The sequence below is a fragment of the Coregonus lavaretus genome (genome assembly GCF_964263955.1).
Source record: "Coregonus lavaretus genome assembly, chromosome: 4".
Taxonomy (NCBI): domain Eukaryota; kingdom Metazoa; phylum Chordata; class Actinopteri; order Salmoniformes; family Salmonidae; genus Coregonus; species Coregonus lavaretus.
Window position 1 is genome coordinate 18,938,857 of NC_139991.1, and position 26,377 is coordinate 18,965,233.

The 26,377-nt window shown below is 43.0% G+C and overlaps 1 protein-coding gene across 1 annotated transcript in view; it reads right to left on the bottom strand.

The window, feature by feature from the left end:
• The window catches only part of LOC311128062 (MAP kinase-activating death domain protein-like), an 88,460-nt gene that overhangs the window by 4,231 nt on the left and 57,852 nt on the right, over nt 1–26,377 (bottom strand). Inside the window, exons 18-31 of the mRNA XM_084160017.1 lie at nt 26,204–26,354; nt 22,759–22,968; nt 19,561–19,664; nt 19,131–19,214; nt 18,407–18,565; nt 18,075–18,207; nt 13,652–13,772; nt 13,436–13,541; nt 13,162–13,272; nt 12,000–12,107; nt 11,602–11,766; nt 11,376–11,448; nt 10,580–10,686; nt 6,150–6,219 (exon numbers count right to left, since the gene is read on the bottom strand). Of these exons, the coding sequence (XP_084016143.1) occupies nt 6,150–6,219; nt 10,580–10,686; nt 11,376–11,448; nt 11,602–11,766; nt 12,000–12,107; nt 13,162–13,272; nt 13,436–13,541; nt 13,652–13,772; nt 18,075–18,207; nt 18,407–18,565; nt 19,131–19,214; nt 19,561–19,664; nt 22,759–22,968; nt 26,204–26,354 (1,702 nt within the window). The remainder of the gene's footprint in view (nt 1–6,149; nt 6,220–10,579; nt 10,687–11,375; nt 11,449–11,601; nt 11,767–11,999; nt 12,108–13,161; nt 13,273–13,435; nt 13,542–13,651; nt 13,773–18,074; nt 18,208–18,406; nt 18,566–19,130; nt 19,215–19,560; nt 19,665–22,758; nt 22,969–26,203; nt 26,355–26,377) is intronic.

Genomic DNA, 26,377 nt, shown 5'->3' on the forward strand with positions numbered 1-26,377 from the left:
GTAACGGTTTGTTACATGCAATATGCTTTGTGGACTTCAACTGACAGCGGTTGCTCTCTGGTTTTGTGATGAAACAAAGGTGTGGTTGAATTCAGGGGCGCAACTTTGGTTTTAGAAGTAGGTGGGACACTTTTTTTTATCCAGTCGGATAAACACTCCAAACAGCCTACCCGACTGCTCGGAGGCGTCCGCATGGTCCTAAAGCACACCGTTGCCCTGTTTTGTATGCAAAAATGCAATGTCAGAATTACACCCCCCCCCACCCCCCCCCCCCCAGTGAAAGTTGCACCCCTGGTTGAATTTATTCTGCCACTGTCTTTTTATTTTCTCGGCCTTAGTTCATTTGCCTTGCAACCGTGATATATAGGCCTAACAGGTTATAGAGCAAACAATGCAATTATTTACATTTTACATTTTAGTCATTTAGCAGACGCTCTTATCCAGAACGACTTACAGTTACACAAAGGTTGTAATATGGCTTTTTCTCTGGCTTGGCTTCCCAAGTGATTTTACCCATGCACCGCTACTGAGTAGAAGACAAAAAGTATCCAAACACATTTGGTGCATCATCATAGTGGTCTCTGATTTGTGGTCAGACTCACTCAGGTGGAAGAAACTTAAACGTGTCTTTTTTCCAATGCTGAATTGAATTGAGAAAACAGAAAGTGGTGTCATTATTCAAAAATAAAAATAATAATCCTTACAAGTAATCCAAGAAGTAATCATCTAAAGTATCTAATCTGATTACAATATTTTTGCTATGCCTGTTGTATATCGCCACAGATAAACCAAGTTATAGCTCCTGTAACTTTCTACTGCGTCATTGCTATCTTGCCTTGCTAACTTATCCCGGTTAGCCTATGCTAGTTCCCAGTTAATGTAGCCTTATATATAGTATATTACAAATTAATATATCAGTATTGGGTTACAACATATAGTTCACGTTCCTTGTTTAGCTGCATATTATGTAGGCTTCCATTATTGTTCCTCTGACTGGTCTATTCACTGTTGCGGTAAGCCGTGGTCAGAACAGTATTTTGTAATATCCATTACAGCCATGTACAGGTTTATATTCCATATAATCTTACTTCTATCCCTTTTTTTTTTTACTTCTATCCCTTTTGTTACCATGTATGCTTACACCCTGCATGTTATATGGCCTTTACATTCCTATTCTACAGTGTTGTATGTAACTGTAGGCCATTTAGGCAGTTCGGCATTTATGCCTGTTATTCTCTATGGGGAAATACGGCACCCACTAGGCTGCAGTCCAAACACATTATTTTTACCCCCTCCGCCCTTGGTCTAGCAACTTTCCCTCGGGGGAATCTCAGTTGAAACCGGATGCAGTTTGATGCCATCTTAAGTGGAGGTCCAATTTACAAACGTTGCCCCCTCGGCCCTCGTTTTAGCTCGACAGAGCGAGTGAAGAACTTTGGTCACTTGCAGGGTTGATATGACCCACAATTCAATGCAAACTGTAGTCACGTCAAACTCTGGTGGCCACAAAGTTTTACATTTAATTAATAAGGCTGCATTTTCGGCATGTCAGAAAAAAATATGAAGCTAGCTTGCTAAAAAAATATATAGACATTGATTTTAGCTTTAGAAAATTGGCTTAGTCTCGTAGTGAGGAGCCTATAAAACGCAGCTAGATTCATAAAACATATTTTTGGGAATTCTGAAATGTATTGGAATAAACTACCAAACAATAAACTAGATACAGTGAGGGGAAAAAGTATTTGATCCCCTGCTGATTTTGTACGTTTGCCCACTGACAAAGAAATTATCAGTCTATAATTTTAATGGTAGGTTTATTTGAACAGTGAGAGACAGAATAACAACAAAAAAATCCAGAAAAACGCATGTCAAAAATGTTATAAATTGATTTCATTTTAATGAGGGAAATAAGTATTTGACCCCCTCTCAATCAGAAAGATTTCTGGCTCCCAGGTGTCTTTTATACAGGTAACGAGCTGAGATTAGGAGCACACTCTTAAAGGGAGTGCTCCTAATCTCAGCTTGTTACCTGTATAAAAGACACCTGTCCACAGAAGCAATCAATCAATCAGATTCCAAACTCTCCACCATGGCCAAGACCAAAGAGCTCTCCAAGGATGTCAGGGACAAGATTGTAGACCTACACAAGGCTGGAATGGGCTACAAGACCATCGCCAAGCAGCTTGGTGAGAAGGTGACAGTAGTTGGTGCGATTATTCGCAAATGGAAGAAACACAAAAGAACTGTCACTCTCCCTCGGCCTGGGGCTCCATGCAAGATCTCACCTCGTGGAGTTGCAATGATCATGAGAACGGTGAGGAATCAGCCCAGAACTACACGGGAGGATCTTGTCAATGATCTCAAGGCAGCTGGGACCATAGTCACCAAGAAAACAATTGGTAACACACTACGCCGTGAAGGACTGAAATCCTGCAGCGCCCGCAAGGTCCCCCTGCTCAAGAAAGCACATATACAGGCCCGTCTGAAGTATGCCAATGAACATCTGAATGATTCAGAGGAGAACTGGGTTAAAGTGTTGTGGTCAGATGAGACCAGAATCGAGCTCTTTGGCATCAACTCAACTCGCTGTGTTTGGAGGAGGAGGAATGCTGCCTATGACCCCAAGAACACCATACCCACCGTCAAACATGGAGGTGGAAACATTATGCTTTGGAGACAGGACATCTTCACCGCATCAAAGGGACGAAGGACGGGGCAAGGCAACAAAGGAGTGGCTCAAGAAGAAGCACATTAAGGTCCTGGAGTGGCCTAGCCAGTCTCCAGACCTTAATCCCATTGAAAATCTGTGGAGGGAGCTGAAGGTTAGAGTTGCCAAACGTCAGGCTCGAAACCTTAATGACTTGGAGAAGATCTGCAAAGAGGAGTGGGACAAAATCCCTCCTGAGATGTGTGCAAACCTGGTGGCCAACTACAAGAAACGTCTGACCTCTGTGATTGCCAACAAGGGTTTTGCCACCAAGTACTAAGTCATGTTTTGCAGAGGGGTCAAATACTTATTTCCCTCATTAAAATGCTAATCAATTTATAAAATTTTTGACATGCGTTTTTCTAGATTTTTTTATTTTGTTATTCTGTCTCTCACTGTTCAAATAAACCTACCATTAAAATTATAGACTGATCATGTCTTTGTCAATGGGCAAACGTACAAAATCAGCAGGGGATCAAATACTTTTTTCCCTCACTGTATATTTAAAAAATTTACAGGGCTCGCCTGCAGCCAAGTGGCACAGTTTATTATTGCAACCAATATATGCATATTGTTTACATGTGTAACACCTATTAGGTATATATCCCAGCCACGTATTATGTATGCATATTCTTAGGTATTCTTGCCATTATGTTTATGTATACATTCCTTATTACTATTTATGCATATTATTTTCTGTATGTTTATGCATATTTCCCCTGCTTATTTACTATTGTATACCTATGTCATAATATTTTATCTAGTGAATCCTTATATATTACTAATATTGTATTATCATTCCCTTTCTCTAGTAGAAACCACACACACATCTTTAGTACTACATATACACCATTATTCTGGTTACTGTGGAATTAAAGTGTTCAGTGAATCAACGGGCTTGCATTGTCTTTTTGACCGAAGACACATGGCTAGGGTCGCACTCCCAGCGCATTATGCATAGTATTCTACAAGCTATGCTGACTGGCAAACATCCACAGCTAAGTTAGTTAGCTATCAATCATCTTTCAAGCTAACTATGGAAAACTGCTCATGCGAATATAAATCGGGGACAGTTTGGTTGTTTCCACCATGTCTGCATACCGGACTACCATCTTGATGACTGTCTGCATAGTTCACCAGAGATGAGTTCGCAAAGTTAAAGAATTACATCTGCCCAGTCCACAGCGAGCGGCCAACTGCGAACAGCTCTGACAAACAGCTGGCTAGTTCGTTTATTTTGCGAGAACCACCCAAACTTCGACCTCGCTTCTAGCTTGCCGCCAGCTTTATCCTTGTGGTACATGTTAAACAGTATACCTGTATGAGCTGGCTCAATTTCTCACCTGATAAAAAATACATAGTTCTGTTGTTTCCTAAAAAGTGCTTTTTCCTGCCCCCATTACTTACTGTTCCTAGATTTGTTTTGGTGAATAGATTCAACTGTTTGTAGCCGTGGCCCACGGAAAAGGAAAGCACTCACACGAATGGCTTGAAAATACAAAAAATCTGAGACTGTGCATGAGTCACACAGTGCGAGCAAATGTGTACAGCAACAACAATTACAATGTAAAACAATGTGGAGAATGGGAAAGAAACGAAGCAGGACATTATAGGGAAAAAACAAAGTGTGTTAACCAAGAAACTGAACGCTTAAAGACATCACAAATACATAAGCTGTTAAAGGGATACTTCGGGGTTTTGGCATTGAGGCCCTTTATCTACTCCCCCATGGATACCATTTTTATGTCTCTGCGTGCAATTTGAATGAAGAACTGCCAACTAGCGTTGGAGCAATGACTGGAAATGTATGGGCTCACGAAACTACCTCTAACTTCCTTCATACTGGACACAGAGACATAAACATGGTATCCACAAATTAATCTGACTCTGGGGAAGTAGATTGCCAAAATCCCTAAGTGTCCTTTTAATGAGGCCTAACTCCCTAGACCAAGTTCAAAGCCAGTGTCGGAGGACAGACTTTTCATTAGTAACTGTGAACCTACAAAAGAGGGGACAGAGATAGGTAGGGGTCGGAAAGAAGGGGGAGGGGATGGGGGCAGTTCAAAACCCTCTGCTCCCCACATTGTCAAGTCAAGTAGCCACGTTTCTTGGTCTCAAAACCCCAAAGCAAAACCAACGCTAGAGGGGTTTGCTTTTTTGAAGTGATGGAGAGGAGCAGAAAGTTTCAGTTTTCATAAACGGTCAGGACAGGCAGAAACTCAGCCAAGGGTACAAGAAAGGAACGAGGGGGATTCTGCATAAAGAATGAGGGGCATGAGAGAAGGTGGGAACGGAGAGGAGGAATGCTCTTAAGTGAGGAAAGGAGAAGAGAAAGGTGACAGCACTTTACCTGCTGGAGAATGAAGGTTTTCATAGCGGCAAGGATGAGGGTAACGTATTACAAAAGCAGCACAGAGACACGGCAGTAACCCAGTCCAGCGCTGATATAGATGGGGCTATCCCCTCACAGATCTAGGCCTCTCCTAACAATCTCATTAGTCACTGGTTATCTGTTTCAAATATGGCCGTATATTAAGCCATGATAAACCATCTACTGTACACATCTTTAAGGAAATGCTCTAAATATCTAAATACTAGCTCTGGTCTCAGGAAAGGAATCACTAATCGCATTTAGTAGGCACCATTGAGCGAAAACGTTTTGAAATGGCTGAGATACTACCTGAACGTGCCTACTCAACACAACCCAGATGTGGCCATTTCCAACAAGTTAGCATCCTTCTATCCTGAGGATCGAGCAAGTAGATGAAGTCCCCTCTAGGAATCTAAATTGAAACAATTTTTCAAGATAATTCAGCTTCAACTGAGAGCTGAGAACATAATCAACGTATGTGTCCTTTATTCTTAATGAGCGTTGAAAACAGTTAAAATAAGATCTGTGGCTCCGCTTCCCTCTGCTCTGGGCTTTGATGAATTTCCCTCTCATGCACATACCATCTTATTTGGTCGAGTGAACCCTAAAACAATTTCCTACTCTAAAGCTCTAATTTCCAACATTTGATCCTTACGAAAGTCTGAAACAGAAACAAGCTGTGCATCAAGTCTTCTATCATAACACGGCAGATCTGACTCCTAAGACCACATGGTTAAAAACTAAAAACACTTTTGGACAAAATGAAATGACAGCAAATAAAGACAGAAATCTCACAAATAGGACTGTTTTGTCTTATTTTATAAATCAGCAATAAATATGAAATTAAACAAACATTCATATTTGTGAGGGCTGGACTTCTCAATTGCCAAATGAAACTAGCTAACTCAAGCACTGACTATATTTGCCCCGAGGTAAGCAAGAGCTGTTGTGAATCCACTGAACCCCAAGTCGTTACAGTTGCTATTTCTGTGTGTCAGCGTTGCGTTTGTCGTGAAGCTGAGTTACTGCCGTGTCGAGTACAGACCTAGAATCAATAGATGGGGTAATTACCAAATTCCTCCAGGACAAAGACTCCCTTCACAGTATTGCACTTTTTAATGTGATTCAGCTCTATGAAAACCTAAAACAAAAAAACAAACAAAAACAACAAGACAGAACATTAGCAACTCAATGACAGGCTGAAATTAAACATTTCAGATAGAAAATGAACAACATTAAATTCTCATCTAGTCAATACTAAAAGGGAAAAAGACAGAAGATGGTATGCAAGCTTTTAAACGCTACCAAAAATAAATATGAAGAAAAACAGAAGTTTCCATGTTTGAATGCTTACATGGGCTGGGGTTTGGTGAGTAGAACTGCATTGTGGAAAGGTCTATGATGAAGTGAGTGCTATTAATGATTACTTGCTGAATGAAACTATAATATGGCAATTTGTTCGCACTATAGTGGCTTAACTAGTGTGCATCAGCAAAGCTATTGTGGCCATTTGTTGTCAACAGTGAAGCAATGGTGACTGCTAATTAATTTCTGTTTTCCCTACTAATGCAAATGCACTGTGGCCCATGTAATGCTTAGCATACATGGAAATTCCATATGAAAACAGAGATGAGGACACATAAAATAAAGTTTGCCACACACAGCTAATAGAATTGAGGAAAAAGAACCCAACCAAAAAATGTCATAATCGCTAACAAGCAAACACAGCAGAGGTTGTATACCTTCCGCTCCTTGCAGGTGGAGAGAGCATGGAAGAGAAACGGTTTGGATTATTATCGGACAGAACAGCACAAACACTGGACGGCGCTCAAAGAGGGCGCTGCACTATCCCCCTAAAACGATCAACCTAATGGACCGGACTTGACGTATTAACAGCTATCAATGCCAATACAATATCCCCATCACAGAAAATTCTACTGGAAGTGCTAAACTAAACTACGAAAGGTGGAAAGATAACTACTGAAAGTTGGTCTAGTCTATACTTTTAACAGCTGGACTTGTTTTGGTTTGATCCTGGGCCTAACCCAGAAAATGACATAATTACTACCAGTTTACCAAGAGTATGGTTGTAATTACATAATGTCAACCAGTTTTGACCGCTGGGAACCCACTCCCGCCCCCAATGCCCTCCATGCCCCTTCCTCCTGCAACGAGGGCTGGCACCAACAGCTCAGTAGTACAGGTACAAGAGGGCAGTCCGCCACATCGCCTCCCCAACAAAACAGGCTGCCACCTATAACAACCTCACCACTCTAACATCTAACATGCCCACGTATTTAACCCTACGGTGACCCATGTCTGACACTGGAAGCATGGGTGGGCCTGCACTGGCAAAATGTAATGGGTTGGCATTAACTATTATATGAAAAAGTTATTTACAACAAGACAGTTAAGTGTTTTTTATTTTTATTGCATGAATGAAGTCTATGAATATGACATCTACTACTGGTGCATACGCTCCTGTAGAGCTGACGGTGGAAAACTAGGTGGTTTGAATTTGCCAAGCAGCATCTCAATGAGAGCTATGACCATTATCGTACAAACGTATGTGTTGTTCCTAAAAGGTAAGTTAGGCTAAGTGTCTGTAGTAGGGAAAGGGTTTTACAACCTTATGACTCTTGTACCCTTGTTCAATTCTATATGATGATGATGATGATGATGTAACTGTTCTTCAACCATAGCAATGTGTTCTAACCTGTTAGGTGGCTCAAATTAGACCAATGTGTTGAGGTATTGCATCAAAAAGAAGGCACAATCAAATACACTCTCGATTGGCCACTGCAACGTCTAGCCTTAATTCCTTTCAACTAGGTGCGCTGTGTGATCTATAGAAATCAAGAAAGCAGTTCAAAGAGCTAGGACCTTTCATAAAGAATGTAGTGGTCAAAAACATTGTTTTCAATTCTACTACAATTTAGTATTACCTTATGAGTAGGCATTCCGCTGTGTTGATTCAATGCGTTTTTGCCCCAATCCTACAGTGTGATATGTCCAGTGTGTTTCTTCACTTTGCTTATATTAAATGAGTGCCACTCCTATGACCCTCAATCATTGGCGGAGCAATTGTATACTATTTATTTCAGATCCAAGCATTTCCTTTGGGTCCAAAAATATCTACTTGTGACAGTGGTAAGGACTGAGGTCAATTATATTCTTACTCAAGTTGATTCAGGAAATGGAATTGCCCCAACCCCAAAAGTTGTGAATACTTGAAGAGGTATTTTTCATCTAACTTTAATATGCAGGAAAAAGGGATTTTAAGGGGACAAAAATTTAAAGAACTGTAAAATAAAATGACAATTATTAATGAAAAGTCTTTGCAAAAGGTAATCTGTCTTACCTCAGATGCACAAATCTCTCTTACACAAACAGAACATTCACCTTCCCCCACACACACACAAACAGACGACAAGGTTTGGGCAACACAATTAAGAATGCTAAGTATTAACAGAAATATTTAAGTGGATATGTGTTTTCATCTTGAAACACACATCTTAGTGACTGCACAAATAAAACATAACATCTTCTAAATCATAGAAAGACAAAGCACAAAAATGTGTTCTTCCTCTAGGGTCCTGATCAAAACAGTGACTGAAGTAACTTCAAAATGTACTCTGCTTTTGCACTCAATTCAGTAGGCTATAAAATATTTATCAATGTCAAAGATAAACAACCCTAAATGCCTTCGATTCTCTTTTTTTTAAAGGGACCTTAGAGGAAGTCAGCCACAGTTGTGTGAGAGAGAAAGAAAACAGAAGAAGAATTGAGGTGGGTGGAACGAGGTTAAGAGGTTTTGCGTGTGTGTGTGTGTATATACAGTGAGGGAAAAAAGTATTTGATCCCCTGCTGATTTTGTACGTTTGCCCACTGACAAAGACATGATCAGTCTATAATTTTAATGGTAGGTTTATTTGAACAGTGAGAGACAGAATAACAACAAAAAAATCCATAAAAACACATGTCAAAAATGTTATAAATTGATTTGCATTTTAATGAGGAAAATAAGTATTTGACCCCTCTGCAAAACATGACTTAGTACTTGGTGGCAAAACCCTTGCTGGCAATCACAGAGGTCAGACGTTTCTTGTAGTTGGCCACCAGGTTTACACACATCTCAGGAGGGATTTTGTTCCACTCCTCTATGCAGATCTTCTCCAAGTCATTAAGGTTTCGAGGCTGACGTTTGGCAACTCGAACCTTCAGCTCCCTCCACAGATTTTCTATGGGATTAAGGTCTGGAGACTGGCTAGGCCACTCCAGGACCTTAATGTGCTTCTTCTTGAGCCACTCCTTTGTTGCCTTGGCCGTGTGTTTTGGGTCATTGTCATGCTGGAATACCCATCCATGACCCATTTTCAATGCCCTGGCTGAGGGAAGGAGGTTCTCACCCAAGATTTGACAGTACATGGCCCCGTCCATCGTCCCTTTGGAGCGGTGAAGTTGTCCTGTCCCCTTAGCAGAAAAACACCCCCAAAGCATAATGTTTCCAACTCCATGTTTGACGGTGGGGATGGTGTTCTTGGGGTCATAGGCAGCATTCCTCCTCCTCCAAACACAGCAAGTTGAGTTGATGGCAAAAAGCTCCATTTTGGTCTCATCTGACCACAACACTTTCACCCAGTTATCCTCTGAATCATTCAGATGTTCATTGGCAAACTTCAGACGGGCCTGTATATGTGCTTTCTTGAGCAGGGGGACCTTGCGGGCGCTGCAGGATTTCAGTCCTTCACAACGTAGTGGGTTACCAATTGTTTTCTTGGTGACTAAGGTCCCAGCTGCCTTGAGATAATTGACAAGATCCTCCTGTGTAGTTCTGGGCTGATTCCTCACCGTTCTCATGATCATTGCAACTCCACAAGGTGAGATCTTGCATGGAGCCCCAGGCCGAGGGAGATTGACAGTGTTTTTGTGTTTCTTCCATTTGCGAATAATCGCACCAACTGTTTTCACCTTCTCACCAAGCTGCTTGGCGATGGTCTTGTAGCCCATTCCAGCCTTGTGTAGGTCTACAATCTTGTCCCTGACATCCTTGGAGAGCTCTTTGGTCTTGGCCATGGTGAAGAGTTTGGAATCTGATTGATTGGTTGCTTCTGTGGACAGGTGTCTTTTATACAGGTAACAAACTGAGATTAGGAGCACTCCCTTTAAGAGTGTGCTCCTAATCTCAGCTCATTACCTGTATAAAAGACACCTGGGAGCCAGAAATCTTTCTGATTGAGAGGGGGTCAAATACTTATTTCCCTCATTAAAATGCAAATCAATTTATAACATTTTTGACATGCGTTTTTCTGGATTTTGTTGTTGTTATTCTGTCTCTCATTGTTCAAATAAACCTACCATTAAAATTATAGACCGATCATTTCTTTGTCAGTGGGCAAACATACAAAATCAGCAGGGGATCAAATACTTTTTTCCCTCACTGTATATATATATGTATATGTATATGTATATGTGTGTATATGGTAATACAGGCCTCCTACCTGGCTGTGCATGAATTTGAGGTTGATGCCTTCCAGGGTAACTTGCAGCAGTCCTCCCTCGCCTGTCTTCATGTCCTGCACAGGGAACTCTCCACCCAGCTCTGGACCTATGGAGAGAGGGGCAGATCACTTAAACCAAAGGATCCCTCTCCTATCCATTCCGCTGTACATCTCTTTCGAAAAGTGTTAGTAATGACAGATAGAAAAGTCTTTACTTGGCCAACTGAGCTGATTGACTCAAATGGTTAAAGAATTTATTGGACAATAAAGCAGTAGTCTAGAGCTCACCTTCACTCAGTTATTCCAACACCCAAAAGTTATACTTTTCCATAGACTATGAACTATTACTAACTGCTATTAGCCCCTAGGGCAGTGGTATTCAAACTTCTTCATCGGGGACCCCATTTTTTTTGCCAAATGTGACGACGCAACCTTAAAATCGGTACATTTCCATTTTCACATGAACAAATAACCTTCAATTCATTACATTTTCATTTATCTTATCAAAATGAAAAGAAACCAATAAATACATTTACACAATAACATTTATTTTCCAAATTATCTTTCTCAAAAACGTTTGTATATTGTCCCATACAATAATCTGTACTCTTAATTTTTTATATTTGTATTTGTTTTATTTTTTGCCAACACCCCTGCAATTCCTCCACACCCCCACTAGGGGTCAGGACCCAGAATACCACTGCCCTAGGGCTATACATTTTCAAAAAAGCAGGGCAAGAATACATTGGTGCTGCCTCAAAGAAAGAGAGTCCAGCCAATGTGCACACACACATACCTGGTTTAATGCTCTGCTGTCGTGCAGCAGCCCTTTCCATGCTGTCCTTCACACAGTAATACAATTCGCGACACTAGACAACAAAACATTTGAATTCAGATTATGGACTATGGAATACGAAAAGTGGCTATAGAAAGTCTGACACGAAAGTCACAACACGGATATCATGGTGTTCATAATTGCTAGTCGCATTCCAGTACTCAAAGCGTGGACGATAGCGGCTCACCTTCTTGGTGTAGAACTTGTTGAGTTGGGTCTCCTGGCCATTGCGTCTCCACAGACACAGCACCTTGGTCTTGGGGCAATAGGTCATGTTAATGAGCTTCTCGTACCACCAGCGCTCATACACTGTGCCGATGTTGCTGCGCAGGACTATGCAGTCGTCACACACCTGAATGGGGTTTATGGACAGAGGCAAAAGATGTAATTACTTGACATCCACATCTACTGAAACTACAAATTGCAGAGTTTTGACAGTTCTTGACAATGATCAGCAAATGTAATCTATTCAGATACTATTGTCAGGCCTTCATACATCTCTGGGGCACAATAAAACAAATATGAACAAGGCCTATGTACAAGGAAGGTCCGGGAAAGTGAATGCTGAAAGTGTCTTTCTCATACCTCCATGAAGAAGATGTCCCCTGTGGTATCTGTCCCAGCATGCACCACGAAGGTCTGCTTCTTGATGTGACGGCTTCCGCTAGGTCTGATGGACAGCTCGCGGCCATTCTGAAATTTAAGTGAACAAGACTTTAACCCTTCTCCTACAATTTCTGCGTCCCCATGGAAATCTAATTAACATAATAAATACATCCCCATCAAAATGCGTCTGTTTAAGCTAGAGTTTTTTTTTGCATGGGCTGCGTCTCAATCCACCACATCCACGAGATCACTCTTCCACATCTGTGGTGAAAGGTGGCAGAATTAGAAGAACGGTGTTTGTCAGACCATGAGACATCTCGAAAATCGGTCTGGCCTATAAAACTATTATGACTCCTCTGGGGAAAGAAGACTCTCACGATGGTGTTCTCCGTTTTGCTCTACGAAGTTGGTACAGCCTCTTCTGCCAACTTCTGTCTGTAGCCTCCGAACAGTTTTGGCTACACAGTAATATGACCCCTCTGTGGAAATCTCTCACGAACACGTACATGTCGGTTGTTTTGCTCTAGGATGCCCACAAGCCTCACAACACTCATCTGAAGGTCCCCGGTACCAGTTTAAAAAATCAATGGAAGTATATATGGAGACTGTTTAGTGCCTAAAATAAGGGGTTAAATACATGTAAAAAACTTTTTAAAAAAGATCTTTCTTATATCTCTCAGATATAGGACAGAACTTCATTTTGATTTTTTGGGGGGGATTGTTGTTCCATGTAAATAATAAAAAATAATAATATGCCATTTAGCAGACGCTTTTATCCAAAGCGACTTACAGTCATGCGTGCATACATTTTTGTGTATGGGTGGTCCCGGGGATCGAACCCACTACCTTGGCGTTACAAGCGCCGTGCTCTACCAGCTGTTATTCAGTGCTTTTCTATGGGCTAAAAGCAGTAATGCCAAATCAAATGTTTCATCCCTGGCTTAGACTCTAGATGGTTAAACAGAGATACTGTATCAGCAACACTGATATTCTCACACACACTAAAAACATGTGTTGCATAAAAGGATCTGGCTCGAAGGACCACATAAAACGTTGCCTCTTTATGCCACTTGGTAGAACAGTTGACCGCCTTAGTGGCTCCTATTTTATTGAAGAGAGAGAATCCTTGGTTCTTTCTTACCAAATTAGCCAGTTTGTCCAGACACTCGTTGATCTCCTGGCTGTGGCTGAGGCCGATGTGGGACTTCCCCATCAGACGCCTCACCTTCTTCCTGATGTCATTCTTGTTCAACTGGACAGACAGAGACAGACAGAGACAGACAGACAATCTTAGCAAGAGACATTGGAAGATATGCAATGCCTACTTATCTGAACATTTGTAGTTGCTGCAGTTGACATACAGGGGTTACGGAGTGAAACGTGCGTGTGTGTGTGTGCTTGTGTGATAGGCCCACCTTAACCATTAGCATGTAGGCGATCATATTGTGCAGTAGAGTAGCTAGCAGCCTGTCCTCATCGTCCTCCAGGCGCTTACGGTCGTGGTCCCCGAGTGACAGGTATCTGTGTAAACAGTGGTAACCATCAGCCTCTAAACAGGAAACACAGCTATACAAGGATGGCTGTCAATGGGCATTTCAAAATACAGATCCACTCTAATAGGCAACCAGTACCTGTCAATCATCTCCTGAGGTCCCTGGTCCATGCCCATCCCCTCCCTCTCCAACATGACAGCATCCAAGTAAGCATCCTCCCAGAACTGGACCTGGTCCCACAGTGTAGAGCGCTCCTTACCTACACAAATACAACACACACTGCTTATCTGTGTCCAAAGGACACACACTTACACAAACACATCATGACCACAATCACAAGGGCACACAAAAACACAAAACTAGTGTTCAAAATCCTCAATAGGTCAAAATCACCTTCACACTGACAACTACATGTCACCCCACATTCACCAGTAACTATGCATAAACATACAAACACATGATCCCACAGAACCTTACATAACTGCACACACACAAACACCCACAAACGAACGAACACACATCTATACGAACACACACAAACACACCCACACACCTGACCATATGATTGTTGAAACATATTTTGTAAACCAAGAACCAAGAGACATGTTCTCTTGTTAACTTGAAGATAGGAGTGTTGCTACATTGTTTACAATACAAACCACTCAGTGAGATGGGAAATCCAGTGGCGGTAAAGATCAAAGCAGCACATCAAAAGCACCAGACAATACACAAGTGAGCAACAGAGCCCAGGTCTGCATTGCATCCAAGCACAAACATAGAAGGTCAAAAGGTGAAAGAGGTCAGCCCTACTCAGAGAGAAGGTTTCCATGGCAGCATCCTCCAGCTGGTCCCACATGGAGCTCTTGTCGCGCCCTGCATGGCGTTCCCGGGACACGCAGCAGGGAGGAAGAGGAGCAGCAGAGCAAAGAGGGTTAAGCTCAGAGCTGAGTGGGTTAATGGCAAGCCAAGAGCAGAGAGAGAGAGAGAGAGAGAGAGAGAGAGACCACAGGAAGCGTGAAAGGACAAATAAAATCGACCCAACCTCACTCACTTCAGACCTACCTTCACGCTTTATACTACAGTTCATGCAGTGTTAGTTAGTCAAATAGTGAAAAAGAGTTTTAGAGAAAGAGTTTGACGAATGAGAGAGATATATACACTGGGAAGGGAACACTTAAACAACACATCCTAGATCTGAATGAATGAAATAATCTTATTAAATACTTTTTTCTTTACATAGTTGAATGTGCTGACAACAAAATCACACAAAAATTATCAATGGAAATCAAATTTATCAACCCATGGAGGTCTGGATTTGGAGTCACCCTCAAAATTAAAGTGGAAAACCACACTACAGGCTGATCCAACTTTGATGTAATGTCCTTAAAACAAGTCAAAATGAGGCTCAGTAGTGTGTGTGTGGCCTGCACGTGCCTGTATGTCCTCCCTACAACGCCTGGGCATGCTCCTGATGAGGTAGCGGATGGTCTCCTGAGGGATCTCCTCCCAGACCTGGACTAAAGCATCCGCCAACTCCTGGACAGTCTGTGGTGCAACGTGGTGTTGGTGGATGGAGCGAGACATGATGTCCCAGATGTGCTCAATTGGATTCAGGTCTGGGGAACAGGCGGGCCAGTCCATAGCATCAATGCCTTCCTCTTGCAGGAACTGCTGACACACTCCAGCCACATGAGGTCTAGCATTGTCTTGCATTAGGAGGAACCCAGGGCCAACCGCACCAGCATATGGTCTCACAAGGGGTCTGAGGATCTCATCTCGGTACCTAATGGCAGTCAGGCTACCTCTGGCGAGCACATGGAGGGCTGTGCGGCCCCCCAAATAAATGCCACCCCACACCATGACTGACCCACGCCAAACCGGTCATGCTGGAGGATGTTGCAGGCAGCAGAACGTTCTCCACGGCGTCTCCAGACTCTGTCACGTCTGTCACATGTGCTCAGTGTGAACATGCTTTCATCTGTGAAGAGCACAGGGCGCCAGTGGCGAATTTGCCAATCTTGGTGTTCTCTGGCAAATGCCAAACGTCCTGCACGGTGTTGGGCTGTAAGCACAACCCCCACCTGTGGACGTCGGGCCCTCATACCACCCTCATGGAGTCTGTTTCTGACCGTTTGAGCAGACACATGCACATTTGTGGCCTGCTGGAGGTCATTTTGCAGGGCTCTGGCAGTGCTCCTCCTGCTCCTCCTTGCACAAAGGCGGAGGTAGCGGTCCTGCTGCTGGGTTGTTGCCCTCCTATGGCCTCCTCCACGTCTCCTGATGTACTGGCCTGTCTCCTGGTAGCGCCTCCATGCACTGGACACTACGCTGACAGACACAGCAAACCTTCTTGCAACAGCTCGCATTGATGTGCCATCCTGGATGAGCTGCACTATCTGAGCCACTTGTGTCGGTTGTAGACTCCGTCTCATGCTACCACTAGAGTGAAAGCACCGCCAGCATTCAAAAGTGACCAAAACATCAGCCAGGAAGCATAGGAACTGAGAAGTGGTCTGTGGTCACCACCTGCAGAACCACTTCTTTATTGGGGGTGTCTTGCTACTTGCCTATAATTTCCACCTGTTGTCTATTCCATTTGCACAACAGCATGTGAAATTTATTGTCAATCAGTGTTGCTTCTTAAGTGGACAGTTTGATTTCACAGAAGTGTGATTGACTTGGAGTTACATTGTGTTGTTTAAGTGTTCCCTTTATTTTTTTGAGCAGTGTATATATAGATATATACACAGTACCTGTCAAAAGTCTGGACACCTACTAATTCCAGGGTTTTTCTTTAGTTTTACTATTTTCTACATTGTAGAATAATAGTGAAGACATCAAAACTATGAAATAACACATATGGAATCATGTAGTAACCAAAAAAGTGTTAAACAAATCTAAATATATTTTATATTTGAGATTCTTCAAAGTAGCCACCCTTTGCCTTGATGACAGCTTTGCACACTCTTGGCATTCTCTCAATCAGCTTAATGAGGTAGTCACCTGGAATGCATTTCAATTAACAGGTGTGCCTTCTTAAAAGTTAATTTGTGGAATTTCCTTCCTTAATGCGTTTGAGCCAATCAGTTGTGTTGTGACAAGGTAGGGCAGGTATACAGAAGATCAAGTCCATATTATGGCAAGAACAGCTCAAATAAGCAAAGATAAATGCCAGTCCATCATTACTTTAAGACATGAAGGTCAGTCAATGTAGAACATTTCAAGAACTTCGAAAGTTTCTTCAAGTGAAGTCGCAAAACATGAAACTTGCTCTCATGAGGACCGCCACAGGAAATGAATACCCAGAGTTACCTCCCTGCAGAGGATAAGTTCATTAGAGTTACCAGCCTCAGAAATTGCAGCCCAAATAAATGCTTCACAGAGTTCAAGTAACAGACATCTCAACATCAACTGTTCAGAGGAGACTGCGTGAATCAGGCCTTCATGGTCAAATTGCTGCAAAGAAACCACTACTAAAGGACACCAATAAGAAGAAGAGACTTGCTTGGGCCAAGAAACACGAGCAATGGACATTAGACCGATGGAAATCTGTCCTTTGGTGTGATGAGTCCAAACTTGAGATTTTTGGTTCCAACCGTCGTGTCTTTGTCAGATGCAGAGTAGGTGAACGGATGATCTCCACAAGTGTGGTTCCCACAGTGAAGCATGGAGCAGGAGGTGTGATGGTGCTTTGCTGGTGACACTGTCTGTGATTTATGTAGAATTCAAGGCACACTTAACCAGCATGGCTACCACAGCATTCTGCAGCGATACGCCATCCCATCTGGTTTGCGCTTAGTGGAACTGTCATTTGTTTTTCAACAGGACAATGACCCAACACACCTACAGGCTGTGTAAGGGCTATTTGACCAAGAAGGAGAGTGATGGAGTTCTGTATCCACAGTCAACCCAATTGAGATGGTTTGGGATGAGTTGGACCGCAGAGTGAAGGAAAAGCAGCCAACAAGTGCTCAGCATATGTGGGAACTCTTTCAAGACTGTTGGAAAAGCATTCCAGGTAAAGCTGATTGAGAGAATGCCAAGAGTGTGCAAAGCTGTCATCAAGGCAAAGGGTGGCAACTTTGAAGAATTTGTTTAACACTTTTTTGGTTACTACATGATTCCATATGTGTTATTTCATAGTTTTGATGTCTTCACTATTATTCTACAATGTAGAAAATTGTAAAAATAAAGAAAAGCCCTTGAATGAGTAGGTGTGTCCAAACTTTTGACTGGTACTGTATATCTGTGTTTTGCCTTATAAGAAGGATTCACTTTAAAGGTAGACTCAGCGAGACAACGTTACAACGAGCAGCATCGCAGATATGAGATGAGCACGATGCAAGACAGCGGAGACGTTTAGCCTCGCACTTCAACGCTCTTAGATGTTGCTGAAATTTACCTGATATTGTGTTTACTTTGTGCATGCAACATCTCGCTGAGTCTGCTAGATATTTACTGTTGCTTTTTACCACAAAGTTGAACAGAGGGAGACTAAAGAAGACACTGTAGAAGATATTAAACCACAGCCTTTCTAAAACATCAGTCATCTGGAACGTACCCAGCAGGCCATCACATAGGTAAATCCTCATGCTGATGTCCTCCAAGGGCTGGGCGGGAGGCCCCTTAGCCACGACAGGCACAAGTTTAGACTTCGTCTCCTTCACACCAGGCTTCATCTTTTGGGTCTTACCCTGGGCAAACACAACAAAACATTAATCATGGGGTAATTTCATCTTGCCAAAGATTTTCGAAAATTGGATTCGTCCCTGCATTTACAAGATTGACATCCATGGGCAGACTTCATGTCCCGCAGGGAATGCATTTGTGCATCTAGAAAACGCCCCAAAAAAATCAAGCAGTGTGATCAGCCAGGCAGGATTTTCTACTCACAAACACTGAGCTGGTGGCCGGGTTGGTCTCAATCTCGCTGTCGGACAGTGTTCCCCTGGAGAGGTTGAGGTGGGGGGCTTGCCTGCCACCCAAGCCCTCCCCAGCGGTGCTACTCAAGTCACTGTCAGCTCCCAGCGTCTCCCCTGAGCTGTTACTTATCTGGAGGGGTCAGGGGTCAAAGTGTCAGGAGACTAGTGAATATCAGGCATACTAAGACACAGAGAACTCACACTAAAAGACACACAGGATGCATTAGACCAAGGCCAAAAGAGACGAGTTAGATCAGTAATCCTCAACCCTGCCCTTGGAGAGCTGCCACACTACAGGTTGTTTTGAGGATCACTGAGTTACACTAAGGCTAAGAGACACTGGGGATGAGGTAGATTAGTATGACACGTACGGTTTTGGCAAGAGCCATTGTGCCAGGCTGAGACAAAGCAAGACAAGAGATGAGTAGGACTAGTTAGCAAATACTAGAAATTAATCAAGCTCGGAATATAGTAAGATTGGGAAGCAACCTGGTTTGGGATAAGTGTTACTGGGGATGTATGGCTTGAGCTTAAGTGAGTCTGTGGAACCTTGAGTGTAAACCTTGTAAGACTAGACTAAGGATAAAAATTGCGCTTTGGGAGTAGGCGGGCCTTGGGATGAGCCACACTGAGGTAAGGTTGAGAAGGGTTTAGGATTGGGGTGAGATTGTTTCTCTGTGTTGGCCGTGCCCTACCACTGTGCTGGCCTCTGAGTCCTGGCTGGTGCTTCTGGTAAGGACTGGCGGTTCAGTGCTGGTCACGGACTCGGTGTCACTCTTCTGCAAAGCAAGACCGAGAAAGACTGAGAAAGAGAAAGGTGAGCAGACAGAGGCATATAGAAACAGTGGAAATGAACTTCTTCTCAAGGGCCGTAGTGACTCCAGTGTTTTGTAATCTCCTTAATACTAACTCACAAGTCCATGCCATCAATATCCAAACACTCAGTCTACAACCCTGGTTTCCCAGGTCTATATCAGACTCAGATTAAAATGCAAGAATGAGAACCAGCAGACATTGTGACTCTCAAGCGCCAGAGTTGGGGGATAACCGATGTGAAACAAGTGTCAGATTCCACGTGTGCATTCTTTGCTTAGTTACAAGAGCTGGCTTTGGAAAAGAACAGACCTGGGATCCGGAGTTGACGCCGAGGCCACTGTCAGCACTGATCTGGGACTTCTTCTCCTCCGTGTCAGTCAGCTCAGGGTGCTGTTTCTTAGCCCCCTCCGCTCCTGCAGGATACATGTTGTTGTCAGCACGGGTGCCATGCGCACTTCCACACTGCCCCCTTACTGAGTGTCACATGATTGGCAACTGGCAGAGAGGGGGGGTGGGGGGGTGGTGACCTAACTTGAAAGGCTTGCACACGTCGCACTGAATGTGGATTTAGCATTCTTTTTCCGATCTGACTGACGACACTTTTCACACGATTCTCCATGTAAAATTGGTGCGCACTCGGTTCGCAAATTACGTTCAGAGGTGCAAGGTACTCTAGGCCAGCAAACACTATTGGTGTGTTTGACCTCTAACACCATAACTTTGGGATTGACCGGAAATACTGGCCCTACAACAGGGACACTTCCATTCAGCCGGAGGATCTTGTTTTTTTATATTCAGGAAGCAAAAAATAATAATCAGTCATGTTCAGTAGGCCAAAACAGAAGAAAATGGCCCAAAACAGAGAGATACTATCTCAATTGTTTTCTGTTGCAAAACATTGCTACTTGTGCCCTAATGAACATGACCCAGCTGTCAGCTTTCAAAAGACCAAGCATGTGACTATTTAGAGGCCACTGGAGAGTGCAAAATCAGTAGGAATATTGATGGATGTAGATCAAACTGTAATTGACAAAGGCAGATACCAATATAAAAGAGGTCAAAGTTACAAAAATTGACACACAGACTCAGGCAGTTAGGCATGCAGACAAACTGAGGGACAGTCAAAATAGGAGACCATTTTCTGCACAAGTTTGCTTTTAGACAAGAATTGACCAACAGCGCTGTTGTTAATATACCAGTCAGTTGTTGCAGAAACACCTTGTTATGACTCACATAATGCACCTCTAGGAAAGTGTAACTACAATTAAACAAATGCTGGCCTGCAATCTGTACATTTTGAAGAGTCCGGGATATCAAACCTTTACATCGGAAGAAAGTACAGTCAATTATAATGGTTAAATTTGCATTTAACTAAGACTTCTGTGATACATTTGGTGATGCAGCCAACAAACCTGCAATGGATGTTTGTACTCATACTATTGTGTATTCATTCATGGCTCAGGTATCTTTATTTTTTTTATTTTTTTTGGGTACTATGTACAATTTACCTTCTTGCCATGTAGTGATTTTCCAGAAACGCACATTTGCTAAATGAAATGCCACAACTGTAACCTTGATAGAACCTCAAGAGCCCAGGAAAAAAGGGAACGTTTGGGATTGGGTAAGGGCCTGACAGACTACGGTTCCAATGACTATTTCACAACTTAGGGAATAGGAATGGAACAAGTTGACAGCAAACATAATGTCAGAGTATCTATATGGAGAATAAGAGGAACTCACTATGTTATGACTCCTGATTTGAGATATGCAAGCATAACTCAGTTACTCAGAACGTTACGCACACACCTCAAATCAAGATTATGGATCTATAGTCCTAGAATAATTATCCATGTCAACATGATCACTTATATTAACTTTTTAAATCATTAGTGACTAATAAACATAGGTAGGTTGGGGAAAGGTGGAGAGAAGGGCGTGGAAATGTTAAGAGCTGGCAGTTATGCAATACCCCAGTCTTTTTTTGTGTGTGAGAAATATCTTACTCTGTTGTTTTTCCATAGCTTTTTGCTTATCCTTTTCATGGTGCCTGCTCCACAATTCTACCCAAGATGCATTGCAAGCAAGGAGAGAAAGACAGAGAGAGTGTCAGAGAGCTGGTTGAGTAGGCAGGTATGGAGGATGAGCATTAGATAAACCATAACATAAAACAAAATTAAGCATTAAAAAAATCTGTTATTTTAACAATTGAGGATGTTTTGTAACGTCTGAGAGTAGTCACATGTCAGCTTGGCAATATGGAACACTATGACATAAATTCTCTGTACGCAGAGTTCCATTGCCATTTACTGCTACTGAGGTGTAACATTACAACACACCCAACACTCCTGGACCATGGTCCTGGAGAACCACACAAGGGGGAATACTGGGGTTCCTTTAAAAATGTATGTGACCGAGAAGTTAAGTTATTGGCTAGCAGTGTGTGGCTCTCCAGAACCAGGGTGACAGAGGCAGCAGGGCTTGGTGAAGGGCATGGAATGGGGGTGGAGTGGCCAGCCAGCTAGCCAGCAGGTGGAATGGAGCTGTTGCAGAAGCAGGGGTGCAAGTCTCAAAAAGACATTCCGTAGAATTGAAGCTGCATCTTCCCAAAGAGAGAAAAGGGGCTGGTGAAGTGAGGGTAGGTTGGTAGGTAGGGAGATTGAGGGAGTTGGGTGAATCTGTCCCCTGTATACAGACCCAAAGTAACATTTGAGATAGTAGAATGGTGGTCGAAAGGAGAAGCAATGCTTCGCTCCTTTTCCACAATGTTCAGTGTTAATTAACCCTATCCCCAAGCTAAACGGCAACCGTGGCTTGCTAACAGTGAGCATGAAATTTGTCTCTTCCTTGGGCCTGTTTACTGGGGAGTGACGCTCCACCCTCCATGCTAGAGTTGAGAGAGTTGCTACTTGTACAGCACGCTTTAAGGAAACCTGCAGTAAAGGCAGAGACAGGTCTTCAGACTCCTTAGCACAATACTGCAGATTTGGAGTTTCGAGAAGACAACGGAAAACGAAGACATGCACAGTCAAGGTGCTAGAAGGCAAACAAAGGAGGACTCCACAAGAGGTGGCAAACAGGGGCGCTCAACATTCAGAGAAGGGTGGGGAGGGATACAACACATCCAGGCTGGTGGGGGTGGGCTCAATGCAATATTTCACACACGCCTACACCGCTCAAGGCCAGATCTGGAATTCAAATGTGGTCATTTGTCAAATTTGGTTGGAGTTGCATGATGTGCAAATATTATGGCAAACCAACATAATGTATTTTCTAAATATATTTCAGAGTTTTACAGCTTTAAATGCTGACCATTGGCATCACTGGTGTGGGTCAAAGTGAATGGAATATCATAAGGGGGTCTTTTTCTAAGGAAGGGGAAAGCACTCCCCTTGTTGCCTGGTTGGAAAGAGGTGGGTCAAGGGGTAGGGCAGGGTTTAGACTGGTGAGCAAGGGGGGCAAGGGGTGCTCTCAGAGCGCATGCAAGGGGGGATGGGGTGGGGTACACACCAATGGAGGCAATAAAATTCTCCTCGTTCAGACTCCGGGTGTCAAAGTGGCGGGTGCCTTTGCCCCCCGAGGTGGGGTGCGGCAGTTGGAGACGGGGCACCAGGAGGAGCCCCGGGGGCCTGGTGCCCTCCATGCGGGCAGACGGGCTCTCCTTGCTGCCCGGGCTGCTTGCAGCGTCACTGGGGCTCCGCTTGCGCTTCTCTGGGTCTACTGGGGCCACCAAGGAGGAAAAAGGGAGAAGAATAGGGAAGAAGGGAAAGAGATGGTAGCGAGAGAAGAAAGAAACAGTGTAGAGTTGCAGTGGGAGGTTTGAAAGTTAGAATAGATGGTTGTTTGTAGGGGTGTGAACGTTTAAAATGCTAAAACGAAATCGGGATCCTTAACATTAAGAAAAATCCCAACCTGAAAAAAACATGTTTTGATGTTTTCCCCCCCACAAAATTAAAATAGCGGTGCAGTTATCACAAAACATACTATTTTCCGTGTTATAGCCTAACTAGAAAAATTATGTAATTTAATTTAAATAGAACTTTAGGCTACTTTGGTGAATTTGCGAGGCATGCAAGACAGATTACTAAGACATATAGATGGGTTAGCTGACAATGTCACAAAAACGATGCGCATACGTCAGAAGTCCGTGAGTTGTGATTCTGGATAGCCAGATAGCTACCAACACTGACAAGAAACTGCCATGTGGGGAATCGTAAGTGACTCATTTCAGCTAGTTTAATCTTGTTCTTGATACCATGTCTTGTTTTGAGTTATTTTGACTGATTTCATGTCAATGCTAATATGGCAAAAATTCACTAGCTAGCTAATCAACAACTGTAAAGATGTATTTGAGAGACAACAAGTGCTCGTTGTGCAAATGTACTTATGTTTTCAATAAACATTGGAGACGAAATATAGTTTACATGTCAACAATGTAAGCCAACCCAGTCTGTTTTGCCCCATAGTTGCACACGCATCGGTGTTGTTGCTAAACAACCAATCCGTCTATGCACACGTTTTTTTCTGCCTGCCCCCTCCTCGCTCTCCATCACGCTGGCTCGCCTGGGGTGTATTCATTACGTCGATTCTGTTGCAAAACTGTTCTTAAACGGAACGAAACAGGGAGGGAACTACTTGCATTTGTCCAATAGAAACTTGTTTTAGTTGCAAAAAGTTTTACAACTATTTGGACTAATTAGTACACACACCCCTGCTCTTTCTCTTCGCTAATGATGCGAGTGTGTGTTCAGTCTTCGGTCTGTTGTGTGTAGAATATCCTAGCTTATTCATTGATGATAGGCCCTGCTTTACTGAAGTTGCGAGACATTGTAAGCCAAGACATTTGGAGATACAGCTTTTGATTGCCGATAGATAGGCCTAGTGCACGGTTCTGACTGTCTGCCTGGTGACAGACCTGTCTATACTATGACCCTCCCCTCTCTCTCCGTCTCTCGCTAGCTAGCTATGAAAGATGCGAGTGTTTGTATTCTCAGAAGTAGGGTAACCAGAAGTGGTCTAGTGCTAATTGTTTGTGTTTCTGTTGGGCAGAGGGAGAAGGCGCTCAGAGTTAAACAAACGGGGGAAAGAATTGTGAATTGTTTCGCTCTCAAGAAAAGGGCGCCATTGAAAGGAGTGATTACTGGGGTAGCGGTAAATGTGAAAGCTGACCAACTGAAGGGGAAGATTCCCGGTGTTTGTGATGCTCGTCGTTTGGTGCGATGTAAACAGGGTGGCGAGAGTGGGGAAACAGAAGAGTCATTGTCTGTTCTTTTGAGTTTTGATGTTGAGTCTTTGCCTGACAAAGTGAAGTTAGGATATATAAATTATCCTGTACGAACTTATGTGCCGAATACATTACGATGTTACAGGTGTCAAACTTATGGGCATGTGGCAGCAGTATGTAGGAGGGAGGTTCCAAGGTGTGAGAAGTGTGCAGAAGGGCATGAAACAAAGGAATGTAGCATTGGGGAAAGTAGTGGTATGTGCTAATTGTAGGGGTGGCCATGGGGCTGGGGATCAGAAATGTCCCGTGCGAGAGAAGCAGGTTGAGGCTTCCAGGGTAAAAGTAGTGAAGAAGTTGTCATATGCTGAGGCAGTGAAGAAAGTAGAGAAAGAGGAGTTAAGGGGGGGGGGAGTGGTGAGAGTAGTAGATTTGTACCAGTACCGAGGGATAGGCCAACAAGTGATATATGTTTCAGTAAGATTGGATTTTTAGCATTTATAGCAATGGTTATTAATTGTACTGCAGGGATGGAACGTAAGTCGAAGAAAATTGAGGTTGTGGTGGCAGCTGCAGAGAGGTATTTGGGTGTGCAAGACTTGACATCAGAAGAGTTACAGGGAGTGTTAAGTGGTGATGTCCCATCATTTCAGGTTGAGGGCATGAGGTAGGAATGAATATATTTAAATAGTGGAGTAGGGTGGTGTTCATTATTAATAATAATTTTGAATTTGTGAGTGTAGTGTTAGTAGATGGTAGGGTATTTCTTTATTTTATTTTTCAAGCAAAATATAAGGGAGTTGTACTCCAGTCTAGTAGGTGGCGGTAATGCAACAAATTGGATGCCAACCGCCGTTAAACCTCATTGAAGAAGATGATTATTCTCGGAAGTACGGCAACTAATCAGTCTCTTCCGTTCCAAAAATACTGAATCTTAGGAGTCGATTCCTAGCGGAATTTAATCTTAACATTTAGAAATGGGAGTCGACATGCAAGGAGTCGAGGAATCAATTATTTTGGAGTCGACTCTCCACCACTACGACATCGTCGTTAACAGTTGGAAAAATGGCAGAAAAAGGCAAGCAACAGCAGCAAAGTCCTGTATTGCAATACTTTAAGAAGTTAAATGAGAAGGAAATGTAAACTTTGCAAGGTGGAATTGAGGTACAGTAATGGTAGTAGAGGCGCAATGCTTAAAGATCTGAAAGGGACGCACCGAGACCCAACCCGTTGCTGGCAGCAGCGAAACTGCATTGTGAATTTGAGTGGAATTGTTTTAAATGTTCTTATCGTTTGTCACATCCCTAGTTGTTTCTCTTCTGCTCTTATGACCCAAATTCGCTCGGTGAATGCTTAATTAAACTGCAAAGTTACCTAAAAATGAGGCATGCGTTGGTGGTACTGACTCAGAGATTGAACCAGAACTCACTGCTGTAAAAACATATTGCTTACTTTTCAAATGAGTTGATAAAAATAAAAGTGACCCAGAAATTATCCAGATTGCACTCCTTTTCCTATCCAATACTTATGTTGCCTTTAAATAAGTGGAGTATATGAAACGCTGTTAAGCACTTCTTTGTTTTCAAACAAGAATCAAGCATCAGTACCTTTCATTTTTTCAGAGGAAATAGTTAAGTCATAGTTTTGGGAGGGGGCATGACATGCTGAATTGAATGTGTCCTTTGAGAGAAAATGTTGACACTTTCAGTGGAGTATAGGTTTTCTGAACGTTACCTTTGGTTTGGTAGTGGGTGCGTGCTATTTCCAGCAGAACGAAGACGCTGGCCATGCCTCCAAGCCCGGCATTGGTGTACGAGTGTTCCAGACTAGAAACGGTGCACTTCAGTATGTCTAACATGCCCTTGTACACCTTCCTGCTAATCTCCTGAAGAGTACACCACACACACA